General features: G+C 41.5%; 1 protein-coding gene across 1 annotated transcript; it reads left to right on the forward strand.

The window, feature by feature from the left end:
* Positions 1-10,015: 10,015 nt before the first annotated feature.
* On the forward strand, positions 10,016-11,032 carry LOC308078792 (P2Y purinoceptor 1-like; the record flags this gene model as incomplete). The annotated part of the gene is made up of 1 exon (XM_080420143.1): positions 10,016-11,032. One exon carries the CDS (start codon positions 10,016-10,018, stop codon positions 11,030-11,032), a length of 1,017 nt encoding a protein of 338 aa, XP_080276269.1.
* Between the last annotated feature and the right edge of the window lie 6,082 nt (positions 11,033-17,114).

Below are 17,114 nucleotides of genomic sequence, written 5' to 3' on the forward strand. Positions count from 1 at the left end.
GGAGAAGGGTTGTAGACATGGGCTTGTGTAGCATGGCCGGGAGGAGGGCAGTAGACGTGGGTCTGAGCAGCATGGCTGGAAGAAGGGTTGTAAATATAGAGCTGAGCAGCATGGCTGGGAGAAGGGCTGTGGGCATGGGGCTGAGTGACATGGTGGGTAGAGGGGCTGTGGGCATGGGGCTGAGTGACATGGTGGGTAGAGGGGCTGTGGGCATGGGGCTGAGTGACATGGCTGGTAGAGGGGCTGTGGGCATGGGGCTGAGTGACATGGCTGGTAGAGGGGCTGTGGGCATGGGGCTGAGTGGCATGGTGGGTAGAAGGGCTGTGGGCATGGGACTGAGTGGCATGGTGGGTAAAAGGGCTGTGGGCATGGGGCTGAGTGGCATGGTGGGTAGAAGGGCTGTGGGCATGGGGCTGAGTGACATGGCTGGTAGAGGGGCTGTGGGCATGGGGCTGAGTGGCATGGTGGGTAGAAGGGCTGTGGGCATGGGGCTGAGTGGCATGGTGGGTAGAAGGGCTGTGGGCATGGGGCTGAGTGGAATGGTGGGTAGAAGGGCTGTGGGCATGGGGCTGAGGGGCATGGCCGGTAGAAGGACTGTGTGTCTGCGTTGTGTTGTTGCTATATGATAAGTCAAAAGACCTTGGTGCATTGTCCTGACTACTGTGTGGCTGTGCGTGTGTGTATTCACCATCAGACGAGAGTCCGGCTGTAATAGAATCACCAATCTGTCTAAACAGCTCAGTGGTCAAAGCACCAAATTGTTTAAATGCATCGTCTGTGACATCATTACCATCATGAAAGGGAGTGGAAAAGGGCAGGGCAGCCTCAACATCACCAGTAAATAACACATGTTCACTAACATCTTGTGAACCAACTGTTCCTGGTTTAACTGAAACATCAGGTAAAAACCTGTCCCCTTTACTCCCCTCTGACATCACTGATCAGGTACACACAATGCACTTAAAAAAAAAAGGAGCACAAAAATAAACAAATGCCCAATGTAATAATAATATCAATGCGGCAAAAAACATCTAATATTGAGCAAAACTATTTCAGAGGACCTGTCGTCATGTAGGTGCAGCAGTTGATGATGACGAGCAATTAAGCTGATCTTCTTGAACATCCGGGTCACGGCACCAGTTGTAACCCTCTAATTCGGTCTGCTGCTCAGAAGAACCACACAATGCTTCGCCTCTGTTCACCATTTATTTGTAGACACTGGTGGGGACAGACAACATGTTCATGTCAGACATGGCAACATGGGCACAATACTCCAGCTCCGTTGCTCAAGGTATCCAACACGGAAGAAGGATTAATTAAACACATTAATGTAATTAATTAATGTAAATGTAATATATAGGCACACTGTACCCAACAAACAGTAACATTTAAATTCCCATTGAAAACGTTTCTCATACATTCTGAATACAAAACCCCTCCCAACACACACCTGGTGGGGACAGACAACATGTTCATGTCAGACATGGCAACATGGGCACAATACTCCAGCTCCTGTACACAAACACAATAACATTCAATTATTACAGGCTAAATGCAATGAGTAAAATGATACAAGTCAACTTAAATCAACTCTTGCACATCCATATGTTAAACAGTGTGTACAGATTACAGTTAATACAGGAATATAACACTTTATATGATAGAAATGGAGCAGAGTTGTAAACACCAGCCTACCGTTGCTCAAGGTATCCAACACGGAAGAAAGAGCAACGTCACATGCGCACATTTGACCACAGTGAATTGTGGGTCCACCAGCGGAGGGCGCTGTTGTTCAGACAATGTATTATAAAGAAAATAGAATGAACAGAATATCTAGAGGGTGCATTATGTTGTCAATAAGCTACATTTTGACGAACTTCATCAAATAAAATAAATGTAAAACAACTCCTGTTACACTTGCACAACACAGTATTTCTACATTGTGGTATTTCTACTTTTACTTAGGCCTACTACTAATATTTGAATACTTCTTCCACCACTGACAATATCATACTGCTTCTTTCATCAAAGAATGCTGCTGTTCAGTTTAGTTATTGTTTACTATTGGTTCCCCGTAGCTTTTCACTTAATGACGAAAATAGCCGAGCTACAATAGAGCTACTAGCTCACTGTTTAGGCAGTAGAGTAGTCTACCAACCAGTGCCGAATACACAGGCCATCTCGTCGCAGTCAATCAAGCCACGGCAAACAGCGCCCCCCAATCGAGTACATTTGCACTGCACTACGTTTATGTTGGCAGAGGTTTCATGACAGAAAGATGTGAGGCTCTATGCACAGCAGCCATATTGGAAGGAAATTGGGCCTCTTCCTTCACAGTTGTTACCAATGATATGATACTAATGAAGGCTCTGTTCCATTTCGTGTAGCACAGTGGTTATCACACTTTTAAATTTCAAGGACCCCCATAACTCTGAGAGTGTACTGTGTACAAATGGAACCAAATGGTTCCATCTGTACACTCTCAGAGTTACACACCCGTAAGGGGCCATTTGGAACCCCCCTCAAGGAACCCTGAGGGTCCCTGGACCCCAATTTGAGACCCACTGGTGTAGCAGAGAGTTTCCAGTGAGCCAACATGAACATGCACACTATCGATACCCTGACTCTGTTTGACCAGAATGGAACAGAGCCTTCATTGGTAAAACCTGTGAATGTCTTTACAATATGGCTTCTGTGCATAGAGCCTGCACAGAACACAGAACGATGCTGGCGGTTATCGAAAGGGTTGGTTTATTGATTAAGAGCAGGGGAGCCAATATACGTTTTTTTAGGTGTTACAGCAGGCTACTTTTGGAAAGTGGTGTTTTTTGATTCTGAGTTCCAGGAAGTAAAACATAATGTCTATATCTCTATAAGGCATCCATTTGTTTCTGTTGGAATTAGCCTGCACATTGCCAAGTTAGCATGATAAGCTAATTCATTAGGAAATGGAAAAAAATAACTTTGCTTCTAGTTCACTTAGAAAGGTGATACAAGAGTCAAATCTGTTTGTGATGTCCAGAAATCCACCTGTTACCTAGGTGCAATCATGCAACCAATCTTAATTAGTAAAATTTGCATAAATTATGTAAATAAATTTCACTTTTAGTCAACCTCAAGTCTATGTGTACGCCCAGCAGTATGTATGTCCAGCAGTTATCTTACCATAGCACACACACACGGGCTGGATTAACACCGCTGGGGGCCCCTGGGCACTGAAGCTTGACTGTTCCACAGATACATATTATCTGTAATTAAAAAAAAAAAATAGCTGACCTACAAGCCTGTAGAATAGATAGGCTATTTTCACAATGTTTGCCTCTTTCTTAGGTAATATTTGACACATTTTCCAATTTGGTATTAAAAAGGTCTTAAGTCCTTAAATTGTAACTTTAGAAACTGTTGGGTGAGAAAACAAAGTTGTTTAAGCTCATCGACCCCCAGTTTGGCAACCACTGACATAGATAGATTAGATATAGACCTTTGTGAATATAAATACATCTTGATTCCATTCACCTGTTTGATTCCCATAAGCTGCAATGCCTCCACTCGCACCTGATTTTAATTTGGGAGAAAACAATTCTCTGCTTACTCTGCTACGTTCTTTATATAACTCAAAATGACAGACGGTGAATTTCTTGTTTTAAACGTAGGCTATACAGTACATTGGAATATGTATCTGAAAACATTGGATGTGAGAAACAAGCAACGCAGTTAGTACACAAAAGTGCTGCAGCATTATTTGCTCCCCTCTCTGTCCCTCAGCTGCACTCTGGTGTCTGATCAGTGCAGTCCAGCGAATCAGCGATCCCATAGCTTGGAGGGAACGGGACCGTTGACTGACACTGTGATTGGTTACATCAAAAGACACCCTTGTTGTCTCCGCCAGGCCGAAGGCATGGAGGAGAGTATGTTTTCACTTTGTGTGTGTGTGTGTGTGTGTGTGTGTGTGTGTGTGTGTGTGTGTGTGTGTGTGTGTGTGTGTGTGTGTGTGTGTGTGTGTGTGTGTGTGTGTGTGTGTGTGTGTGTGTGTGTGTGTGTGCAACCCGATCTCCAGAGATTACCGTAACATTGCACGGAACGAGTGCACTTCATTCCGTGGATAGCCGCCTCGGAACTCCCGAATTGCGTGCATATGTACGGCGCTCCCTTTGTGACAAAACCATTTCGGAGGCGCGCAGTCACAGGCGAACTGTCACCCCGTGAAGGACCACCGAGGGAGCTAAGGCGACCGAGTTGCCGTCCTGAACGGTGGGACGTTCGCCTGTGCCTACTCAGCGCCGTTTGAGTTATGTACCGATAGGCACAGAATCGTAATTTTTTTTGTGGGGACTGCTCTGCTTCCGGGTTTTTCCGGGTTGCGACTGGTTACGCCCACCGTGGGACTCGCCGTACATATGCACGCAATTCGGGAGTTCCGAGGCGGCTATCCACGGAATGAAGTGCACTCGTTCCGTGCAATGTTACGGTAATCTCTGGAGATCAGGCTGGTGTGTGTGTGTGTGTGTGTGTGTCCGTCTGTCACCAGCTGTGATTGGCTAGCGAGACACATGATGACATGATGACATCACTCATATCATAACCTGACCTGGTGGAGACCTGTGCTCCGAGGAGCACATCTTCTAGTTTCTAGTGTATCTTTTCCATTTATTTTTAGAACTTAATTTCATACTGGAAGACAATTGAGGTTTGACTGGGCTGAAACTTTATCTTAGTAAATGACATGGAACTCTATATTTGGGCATGGCTGTCATCATAGTGTCAACATAATGATGACGTGAGCTTTGAATCAGCTCAGCTTAAAACCAGACTGCACAGTGTGAATGAAACACCTGGAGAGAGACATCGAGGAAGACTTCATCACCTACAAGAGGAACTATTCCAGCAGAGATCCATACATTAGATTTTAATCTGGTAATTGCCCTGTAACCAATCCTGGATCGTAAGGTCAAACATCATTAGTTACATTCTTGGACCATTACAGCTCATCCATAGCAGCAGCTTTGACTATGAACCCACTGTTCCCGAGCCAGCATCAAGGAAACTCAGAAGAATCAAGTCCTTACAGTAGTCAACAGTCTACCAATACTTTAACTCAATCTGAAGTAAAGAGACATCGTCTGACTGACACAGGAAAGAAAACTCACATCTGTAAACAATGTGACAGTAGCAATTCTCACTTGAAGATACACCAGCGTGTCCACACTGGAGAAAAACCTTTCCTCTGTAAACAGTGTGGCCAGAGTTTCAGTTTGTTAAGTAACCTGAAGACACACCAGCGTGTCCACACGGGAGAAAAACCTTTCCACTGTAAACAGTGTGGCAAGAGTTTCAGTCGCAATTCTCACTTGAAGTCACACCAGAGTGTCCACACTGGAGAAAAACCTTTCCACTGTAAACAGTGTGGCAAGTGTTTCGGTTGGTTAAGTAACCTGAAGACACACCAGCGTGTCCACACTGGAGAAAAACCTTTCCACTGTAAACAGTGTGACCAGAGTTTCAGTATTTTAGCTAACCTGAAAGGTCACCAGCGTATCCACACGGGGGAAAAACCTTTCCTCTGTAAACAGTGTGGCAAGAGTTTCAGTCAGATAAACCACCTGATAAGTCACCAGCGTGTCCACACGGGAGAAAAACCATTCTATTGTAAACAGTGTGACAAGAGTTTCAGTTGGTTATGTAACCTGAAAAGTCACCAGCGTATCCACACAGGGGAAAAACCTCTTAGTAGGGGTGTAAAGCACCAAACCACACCGGCGTACCGAATGGCCCATACTGAATGAACCGATTTTTTTATTCGTCCTACTCCCCACTGACAGGTGCCGCCCCAACCCGTAGGATTACATGCTGTGACCAATCATCACCCTCCCCGCCCGGCTTCCCTCCCCCGAACACGGGCTAATTGTGTTCGCATAGACGCTCGACAAAGCCGGTTGCACCACTGTGGATTCGAACCCACAACCTCTGTGGTGGTGGGCAGGGACTTTGCCACTGTGCCAACCCGAGCGCATCAGGGTGCAGTCAACTCAGTGTTAATTTTTCTTTTTATAATGATTTATTTATTGACAATGCACAATGTACACATATCATTATCACATTTCTTTTTTCTTTTTTTGTAAACAAGACATAATAAAAAAGACAAAGAATAAAGGAAAAGACACAATACACAAAAACACAACAGAAAGAAGACAAAAATACCAAAACAGTCCTCCCCCCACCCCTTTCCCAGAATGGTACACTACTCAACCCTCAACAGTCTCTTATTTTCCTTTTTTCACAACACCTTTCAGACAGTATCAAATATAATAAAGCAAAAATAAAATAAAAATCACACCCAGTGTGAAGTGGGCGGTGTGGTCACAGTGGTCATCACAGTGATGGAAGAAGTGATGGAAGAAGTGATGGAAGAAGTGATGGAAGAAACCATAACTTAAAAAAAAACCATTTATGTTTTTTTTTTAAGTTATGGTCCTATTTATAGGGCTATGCACATGTGTCATGTTTCCCTAGCCAATCACAGTCCTGAATAGACTGTGATTGGCCAATCACGGTGCAGGGTTAGGGGGGTACATTTGTGGCCAATCACAGCGCAGGATTTGGTGTGCAAATATCCAAACCTCACATATAGGGGCGGTTTCACCGCCCAAAAAACCAGAGGAGATAGAAAAATCAACTATTAGGAGATAGTGATGGAAGAACTTCAAAGAAAGTTAATTTAACTCTTGAGAGTGTAGAAATGGAACCAAATGGATCCGTATAAGGTTTAATTTGGTTCCATTTAAATTTGTACACTCTCTGAGTTACATAGACCCTGTAAGAGTCCATCTGGACCCCTGGTGGCTTGAGAACCAGGGGATTAAAACGAAATATGGAGCGTCAGCAATTATGTAAAATTAATACTTCAAGTCTTGTCATGAAGATTCCATATAATCTCTGTCGATACAATCTCATATATCCACAACTGTTAATTTTCCAGGATTCAAATAAAAAAATATGAAAAGTAGCAGATCTATGCGGCTCGCTTCGCAACACATTTCAAGCTTGTGGATCTGCTACTTTTGATGCTTTTGTGTGATGCCGTAGTATGATCAAGTAGGGAATTAATATACCAAAAAAACACAAAGTTAAAATATGGAGATGGAGATAAGGTTTCTTTTTTTTATCAATTTTTTTTTATCCCACAATTTTCTAAGTGATCCTGGCCGCTACACTTCCCCCACCAGCCTAGGGAGCCCAGGGCCGAGCTCATGCCTCCTTCAATGCATGAGAGCCAACTGACCTTCTTGTCACCTGACAGGGGGGAGTTTCCCCGGAAGGACGTAGCGCGTGGAAGGAACACGTTATTCCAACCAGTTCCCTTCCCCTCCATCAGGCGCCCCGGCTGTCATGGGCGAGGCGGTATAGCCACCAGGATTACTACATGTTTTTGTGAGGGTATTAACTACCCTAGGAGACATGGGGAGAACATGCAAACTCCACACAAAGTAGGCCCTTTCGCCAACCCCACCTAGGGTATGGGCGCTGATGACGTGGAGAAGACACGCCCCCCCCTGTGTCCCCGGCGGGAATCAAACCCCGACTAGGAAAACGATTTTTTCCCACTAGATCTGTCCCAACTTGGGGTACATTAAAAAGCAGCCACGTGGAGGAGCGGAGACTATAACCTCCAGAGCAATTCTGGAACCTTGTTGTTTCTGAGTTAAACTTTAAACTTAGCAAAAACGTTAGCAATAAAGCCATTTCATGATGATTTTATTTCCGATTGGATAATCATATCATGATCAAGAGAATGGGTGATATTTTAGCAGAGCTAAAGAAACTAGAAAAAGTGCTCCTCGGAGCACTGCCAGACCCTAGTGGTTGAAATCTGAAGATCAGAGCACTACGTCACGCGAAGCTTGGCCAATCAAGGGGACAGGTAGGAAAAGAGGGACAGACCGACCGACCGACCGACCGACCGACAAAGCCTCATGTAGGCCGACCCCTGGGTCTGGCAAAAAAAAAACACTTATTATTATTTATTTATTTTTAACACGGAGGGCCCTTTAATGCTCAGGGGCTCCTGGGCACTAGCCTGGTAAACCCCTCCCTCCGGAAATCACATTTCCATTTAATATATGGAAATGAGATTTCTGGAGGGAGGGATTTACCCCGCTACCTGGGCACCGCACGTGCCAATATGGTAGATCCAGCCTTGACACACACACACACACACACACACACACACACACACACACACACACACACACACACACACACACACACACACACACACACACACACACACACACACACACACACACACACACACACACACACACACACACACACACACACACACACACACACACACACAAAAGCAAAAATCTAATCTACATACAACAGAATGAAAATTATATTAGTTGATACATAAAGGAACATGCATTAAGGAATATATTATTGTGGAGAGTATGTTTTACCCTCTGTCCGTCCGTGTGTGTGTCCGTAACATTGGTCAAGCTTCACGTGACATCACAATATGTAATATAAATAGGTAAGACAGGATTAATCAGGAACAGTACTTTCTTTTACCACCTCGCCTGGCGGAGACCTGTGCTCCGAGGAGCACATTTTCTAGTATTAAATATGAAATCTGCCTGGAAATGTTGATTACAGCGGCAATTACAATTACAATTGTTATATTCATATATAAAAATAAATAAGCAAATAAACACCACCTGTCTGTCAAATAAGCATGATAGTCCATGGAGCATGATAGTCCATGGAACAGAAACCAGTGATAAAAAGAGAGAGTCCTGTTTGACAGTACTTGCAGTTTGTCATATGGGAGTAGACCAATGAATAAAAAAGATTTAAAAAAAAGTATGACTAAGATGCAGAAATTGTCAATTTTAACATCAACTTCAAATTCATATCACATGGACCAATAAGTGTCAAAAAAGTATACTGATACTACTTTTTAATGTACTTTTTCCACCTCTGCCCCATGAGGAACCCCGATGTTATATGCTGTCATCTGTGAAAGTAACTAAAAGTATTTAGTTCTGGTTCCTCAGTCATTTCTATTTTCGTTTTTGTAGGTGTTTCCGCAGGCTTTGTATAGTGGTTCTACAAGCAAGCACATGTGCATGCAGAGTCGACTTGTCTCTGTGCCATCTTGTTTTGACAGGGTGAAGTTTGCCGCTGTGCATGTCGGCGTCATCTTGTTTTGATAAGGTGTAGTTAACAGTTGTGCGTGTGGGTAGATATGAAAATGCAGATAACAGCATCTTCTTTGTGACCACATCCTCTGCTCTCATGAGAGCAGAGGATGTGGTCACAAAGATCATTAATCACTTGCCACTGCAGACAGGACAGTGCTCGAGGTAGTCGAGGACTTCAAAGGACTTTTACTTTTACTTGTACTTTAAGTATTTCTAAAAGCATGTACTTTTGAATTCTTAAGTATATTTAAAAGCAATTACTTTTTTACTTGAGTAACATTTTGACTGAGCTACTTTTACTTGTAGTGGAGTAAATTTGACCAGGAGTATCTGTACTCTTACTCATGTACTAGGGTTGAGTACTTTGTCCACCTCTGGTGGAAAGTAACCTAGTACATTTACTCAAGTACTGTACTTGACCCATTAAGACCTGAGGCCGATTCTTCTAAAATGCCTTTAAATCAGTATTACTCCAACCTTTTCGTGCCAAGGCCCCATCTGACAAATAAATGCCTAATTATTATATACTTTCAAGATTTTTCTAAAATCACGAAGAAGGACACGACTGTGTCCTTCTTCGTTTTTGAATAGCCACCGCTAAAATCTAAAATGACAGATGCTTCCCCAGTTTTAATGGGTTAAGTACAGTTTTGAGGTACATTTACTTTACTGTCAAGCATTTCCTGCTTAATGAAATGGGAAGACTGTTAAGAGCAGGAAATGTGTTAAAACGTCACCTGTTTCTTCCATGACTCAAAACACCACAGCCTCTGCAGCAAACAGCATCAACTTACTGTTCACCAGGAGACATAATGAGGAACAATTCATGTCAAAAAGTTAGCTTTGACTTTTCATATCAATTCTTACCTTGTGTTTATATTGCTGTGTTCATCGTTGGTCTGATTGCAAATGGCTGGGGATTGAAATCCTTGCTACACAATTGGAAGAAACTGCGGTTCATCAACATTTTTCTGTTCAACCTTGGAATAGCAGATATTTTTTATTTGCTCACACTCCCTTTTCTGGTTGTCTACCATGCTTTGGGTTCTAAATGGATCTTTGGAGACGTATTCTGCAAGATAACAAGATTCTGCTTCAACTTGAACTTGTATGGCAGCATTGGTTTCCTTACTTGTATAAGTGTTTATCGTTACCTGGTTATTGTCCATCCTGTGAGAGTAATGGGAAGGATAACTCAGACCCACTCTGTGATTATAACGGTAATAGTCTGGGTCTTGGTGTGCGTTCAGATTGTTCCAGACATGTTCTTCACTAAAACATTTGGAAACCGAACAGCGAAATGTTATGAAACTACTTCTTGGTTTTATGCCAAAGAGTACCTGATGTACAGTCTTGGATGGACACTGACTGGGTTCTGCATTCCATCGCTCATCATACTGGGCTGCTATGGACACGTGATTGTAGTTCTCTGCACAAGAAAAAGAATTGACACGGTAGAAAAACAGAAATGTCTGAGACTGCTGTTCATTTTGATGGTACTTTTCTCAGTGTGTTACGGCCCCTATCATGTACTTAAGAACCTCAACCTGAAGGCAAGGATTTTGGCAAAAGAACTTCTGTGTCAGGAGTGGTTTAATGGAGTCTACATTGCTCATCAGATAAGTCGTGGACTTGTTGCTCTGAACAGTGCCATCAACCCCCTGATTTACATCCACGGAAACAAAGAGCTTTGCAAACGGCTCGAGCAACTCTTCAGACGGGTCCGGCAGAGTGTCATGGGGACACCCATCGTCCCCACGGGGACACCCATCGGCCCCCACCAGGGAAATTCCACCGGGATAAACTCATCACAGGTCACTCATGAATGAAGTTGAACACTTTTAGAGACCATTTGAATTCTGTTTTTTTCCAGCCTGTGTTTTTATAATATTATGTGCATTAAGTGAGAACAGTTCCACATAGCATTGGCAAAAGTGAAGGATGACCAAAAACAATAAATATGAAAATACTTTCTGCATTTCATTTTGGATTATTTTGAGCTTGGTGGATTATTGTGTACATACTATACAGTACACAGTATATTGGCGTGATGTATGTAGAAAACATCATTAATCTTGGGAAAGTGTTGTGAGCTTGTAGATCGGCTGTTTTTGCTATTTTTTAAAACATTGTTGTTGTTATTATTATTATTTTTTTTAACATTATTTTGAAAGTTTGCCCAAAATAGGGACACCAGGGTTAATGTGGTTAAAGGACATATAATGACACGTACGTTTTATCAATTTGTGTTAAACAATATGAAAGCCTGTGCGTAGTTTATATTTTCTTCTACAGAAAATAGTGTCAGGATAACTAATGACAAAATAAATAAACGCTCTTCTTCAGACTGGGAAGAGCGTTTAGTTCAAAACGTCACAGATTTATTTTATGCAATAAAGCATCTGTCGCATTGGAGCCCTCAGTGTACGAGCGCTTAGTTATTCTCGAACAATAAAATATCTTGGAAATGTACAAATGTGGTCTTGTGTGTCTGATTCCTTTCCACCAACAAAGGTAGATGCATTTATGTCACTAAGGCCAATTCAATAGCAATAAAAGAATACAAATAAATAAAATAAAAAGTGATGTAATTGTGAAATTGTTTTGGCTTGTTTGTGAACAATCATAACCTTGCACTTTATACAGTACAGCATGCTTTCTTTAACACACTATTAATACAGAAAAACACTCATAAAAGTCAACATTTCTGTAGAGAGTGAGGAGGAAAGAAAGCATTCTTGCAGTTTTAGGTGGGCGTTGTTGATGTGGTTATTAGTAGCCTATGTCTAGATGACTATCAATGTATATGTGTGATGCTGTGGTATTTCTCTATCCACATGTTTCCTAGGGCGTTGTGGGCATCACCTCCTGTCGATTTGATACCTGATACCTGATCAAATTGACAGGAAGTGATGCCCACAACGCCCTAGGAAACTTGTGGATAAGTGTATTTAACTATCATGGGTGTCGTAAATATGATGCTAGGGGGGATTTACACTGACCCAAGCACGCACACTGTGTCACTTGACCAAGTGGCCGTGTTGAAGGAGTTGGCATGAGAATGACGCGAAGCGAAGCCTGCAGAGCTAGTTCAGGCAGACTCAAGGCAGCACGGCTGCTCCCTCTCTGCTGCGCGTTGCCTCGCTGTCTGTCTGCCTTTGCCCTATGAAGTTTTGTAATCCCACCGCCTCAGGATTGTATCTTATCCTGATACATGTTTGACAAGGTAGCATGAGGTCACTTTCAATTCACACCATTTAGAAATGTGAGTGAAGAAGTGATTCAAATATAAAACTTACAAACTTTCAATAAATCCATGTGATATTATAGCACATATAAATCACATGTAAATATGAACATGTAACATTGGTGAGACTCAGTATGGATATATTTATTGACAGCTTATTGCAGAACAGAGAGTACTGTACATTTGTTGGTTGTGCACTTGAGATGTATCAGAAAATGGTACAAAATGAGACCCATCAGTGGTACTGTAATATGATATATTTGTATAATTAAATTAGTTTTATTTCTTTAATAGTTCAACAAATTTGGTTTAACTTTTACTTATGTAGTCAAATGATAATCACCTACTATACTAAGCTAAATTGCTATACTAAATACTAATATCTAAAATGTAATTTCTGACTTTGTCACAATTTTTTCCACATCATGGTAATTCGGTTCTATGGTGAATGTAAAATAATAGGTTATGCATGCTTGGCATTGTGAAATGTTGGTGTTAAATAAATCTACATTTCCTTGTAGTAAAAGCTTACTTACGGCTAAAAACATTCCTGACAAGCACAACAACTGATATTTGGTACAGTTAACTAAATTGTATCTTTCTATAGGTCAAAGGGAGTTGCATTTAGAAAGCATGGAAGACATCATACTAGCTTTAATATAGCCTCAAATAAGATAATTATGATACACTATAACCCTAACAATTGACCACTAGGAGGGAAGCTAGAACACTAGGTGGTCCACACATAGTTTTCTATTGTTTTTGCATAAGGCCAGAACAGCAGAACCACTTTTGCAAGACAGTACTGTGTACTGACCTGCAAAAGTGGTTCTGCTGTCCTGCAAATGAACTGTTTGACCTGGTCACCCTAGGTGTAACACTACACCCTAGGTGTTGTTTTACCTTGTTTTACCTTAGCGCTAGGTATACTCTTAGTTGGTTGTTTTAGAAGAGAATGCACATAAGACTTCTGGTGATTAGTAGTTTTCTTGCCTACCTATGTTGAATGCACTTATTGTAAGTCGCTTTGGATAACAGCGTCTGCTAAATGACATTATGCTAAATGACTGTAATGTAATGTAATGTTAATTGATAAGGATTTAATGACTGGCTGGTTTGTTTGTGCCCATAATGGCCATAACACCTGCACCACCCAAGTCATTTTCAATATCACCATGTTATACCATGTTATAGCACCATGTTTAGACAGTTCAGCTGAAATCATAAAAAATTGATCATGTTGTAGGAGTGTGTGTTTGGACATTTGTGCCTTGTCTTGCACTCCCTTCCAACAGTTGTAACCATCATCACAACTTGACAAGACCTCTCCACTCTCACACCCTAGGCTGATTTTGTAGTTTGTTTTCCACTTCAGGTGAAAAACTACAGCAAGGTAAAAACATGGCAGGCTGCCATCACTAATGTGTACAACACAGTGATGTTAGCAACACAGCTGCAGCTAATCAAATGAATAATGGGTGTGTTAGATTTTAGATGTGTCAGTCTATCATGCTTGCACAGTGGCATGCCCTTGGCTCTGGACACGCCTATGTAAATCTATAACACACTCATTATTAATGTGTTTGGTGCAGCTGTGTTGCTTACTAGTCTGCCATGTTTTCAATCTGCTGTAAGTTTTTAACCTGAACTGGAAAACGAACAAAAAAAATCACACCCAGTGTGAAGTGGACGGTGTGGTCACAGTGGTCATCACAGTGATGGAAGTTCACTTAAAGAAAAGTAATATTGTGGACCAACACCCCTAAAAAAACCATAAATGTGTTTTTTTTAAGTGCATAGTCCTATTTATAGGGCTATGCACAATTGTCATGTTTCCCTAGCCAATCACAGTCCTGAATAGACTGTGATTGGCCAATCACGGTGCAGGGTTAGGGGGGTACACTGGTGGCCAATCAGAGCGCAGGATTTGGTGTGCAAATATCCAAACCTCACATATAGGGGCGGTTTCACCGCCCAAAAATCTGCTGTATTGGTGTCCTGTGCAAAAAACATCAATAATATGTTGTGTGGTCTCTCTGGGCCTGGCCACAAAGAACTAGTCCACCAGGGGGAGCTGAGGCCTGAGGAGAGACTTCAGCACCATGGACAGCGCACAACCCTATGGTTGGCGTTATTGACACTTCAGCACCATGGACAGAGTAGCATCATTTCATCTCAAGTGATCATCAACATGCGGGAGCAGCAGTAGGTGACAAGATGAAAGGAAGGTAAAATTCAAGATGTAAACAACAAATGGAGTAAACTTGCAGTGGTGACGAGCGGTTATAGAACAATACAACGCCTGCGAAGACACGTTATAGACAGTGTTCCAGACACATATCTACAAGCCTCAGCTCGAGTCAGCTGTCCAACTTACTCAGTGGTGGAAGAAGTACTCAAATAGTTTTACTTAAGTAAAAGTATCAATACCCTATTGTAGAAATAGTCAGTTACAAGTGGGTTCGGTATTACAAATTTACTTGAGTTAAAAGTATAAAAGTATTGGCATCAAAATATACTTAAGGTACCATAAGTAAAAGTACTCATTATGCAGAAGATCCCATTTCACAAGTTTTCAAGTGTATAAAAATCCTTTTAAAATAGCCGATCTACAAGCTTTTGTGACACATTGTGAGCTTGTAGATCAGAAATTTTCAAATTCCCAAAGTAGGCCTATATATCTGAAGTGGTTTTGTAATAATAATCAAAATGTACATAAATAATTGTAGTGGAGTAAAAGTACAATATTTGCCTCTGAGATGTAATGGAGTAGAAGTAAAAGTACTGAAAACTGGAAATACTCATGTAAAGTAAAGATACCTAAAAAATTTACTTAAGTACACTTGAGAAAATGTACTTAGTTACTTTACACCACTGAACTTACTCAGTTTGGACTGCTGCCAATAGTCCAATCATTCACTTCACATCTTGTAGACTGTCTAATATCAAACATGTTTAGGGAGTCTTAAGATTGGTTCTTGAACCGCTCACACTGGAGGATAAGTATGCCGACATTCACTCCCTTATCCAGGCTGGGGTACAGAACACTGACTATCAAAGACTCATCAAAGACAAGCACAGCTGGTATGCATCATGCATATTCAGTGGTGGAAAAAGTACTCAAATGTTTTACTTTAAAGTGAATGTATCAATACTGCAATGTAGAAATACTCTGTTACAAGTGAAAGTCCAGAATTCAAAATGTATTCAAAATGTACTTAAAGTACCAAAAGTAGAAAGTACCCATAATGCAGAATGTCCCATTTCAGAAGTTTTCAAAATGTATTAAAAAGAAATAGCAGATCTACAAGCTCACAATGCATCGCAGCATTGTAGATTGGCTATTTTCAAATGGCAGAAATATATATAGTGTACGGCTGAAGTGGTTAATGTATGTTTTGTGAATAATCCAAATCTACAAAGTAACTCTAAAGTTTTCAAATAATTGTAGTAGAGTAAAAAGTACAATATTTGCCTCTGAGATGTAGTGGAGTACAAGTAAAGTACTGACAATTGAAAACACTCCAGTAAAATAAAAAATCCTCAAAAGTGTACTAAAGTACAGTACTTGAGTACATGTACTTAGTTACTTTACATCACTGTTCATATTACTCAGCAGCCTCTGATTGGACAACAGACCAACGTGGGGCAGCCACATACCGCACACTCTAACTTTCTCTGAACTGTTCTTTTCTAGTTACTTCTTGATAAATGATGAGCACATCTCTTGCAAACTCAAGATATAAACCTTTAATTCTACAACTCTATAGGCCAATAGCCAGTAGCAGTAGCCATTGTGAAATTAACATTAGAATGTTCAGTTGTAAACCTCACCAACCTGAAAAGAAAAGGTCTGTGCATGATTGTATGCAGCAAACACAATTTTACAGATTACTTGATTCATTGTTATGGAGGACTGGCTATAACTGTGTCATCTGCAAACTTATCAAACTGGCTCCGATCACCGACAGTCATCTGTATACAGCACTGGTTCTCAACATGCTGTCTGTGGACCACCAGGGGTCCTTTAGGTAGGGGGTGCCAGGGGTTTACCAGCTAAATGATTGAACCTTTACGGGGTGCATTTGGTTAACAAATTAATCATGAGGATCTTACAGTGTAGATTGGGGTACCAGAATTATTATCATTTTTTAATTAAATCGGGGTCCGTGGCATAATGTATATCAAACTGGGAGTCCTTGGAATGACAAAGTTTCAGAATCACTGGTATACACAAGGAGTGGTGAGACAACACGCCCCTGTGGTGAACCTGCAGATGAAGAAAGCTCACCTGACATGCATTCAGTAACCTGCACTCTCTGCGTTGTGTTGAGTAAGACTCAATACCAGCTAGTAGTTAGAGTTTATCCACCAACCGGTGGGGTTGAATGAATGGTGTTGAAAGCTGATGAAAAGTCAAATCTAATAAAACATTGATGACTCTAAAACATTACTAAACCATAGAAGTCAGATAATTTCTCATCGTTGATGAAGATTATATAGTTTTTAGACAGTGCTCAACCATAGAAGTCATTACAATGTGTGTGTTTGCACTCTGGCGAGGGAGATGTATTTTCCGGCAGGCATACAGAATTCGGCATACCACCTGTTCAATGTCGAGCTGTTACACTAGGTTACCCATAGCGTAGTTAGCAGGTTACTGG

This window comes from Gymnoscopelus braueri (assembly GCF_963280865.1).
Source record: "Gymnoscopelus braueri genome assembly, chromosome: 22".
NCBI lineage: Eukaryota > Metazoa > Chordata > Actinopteri > Myctophiformes > Myctophidae > Gymnoscopelus > Gymnoscopelus braueri.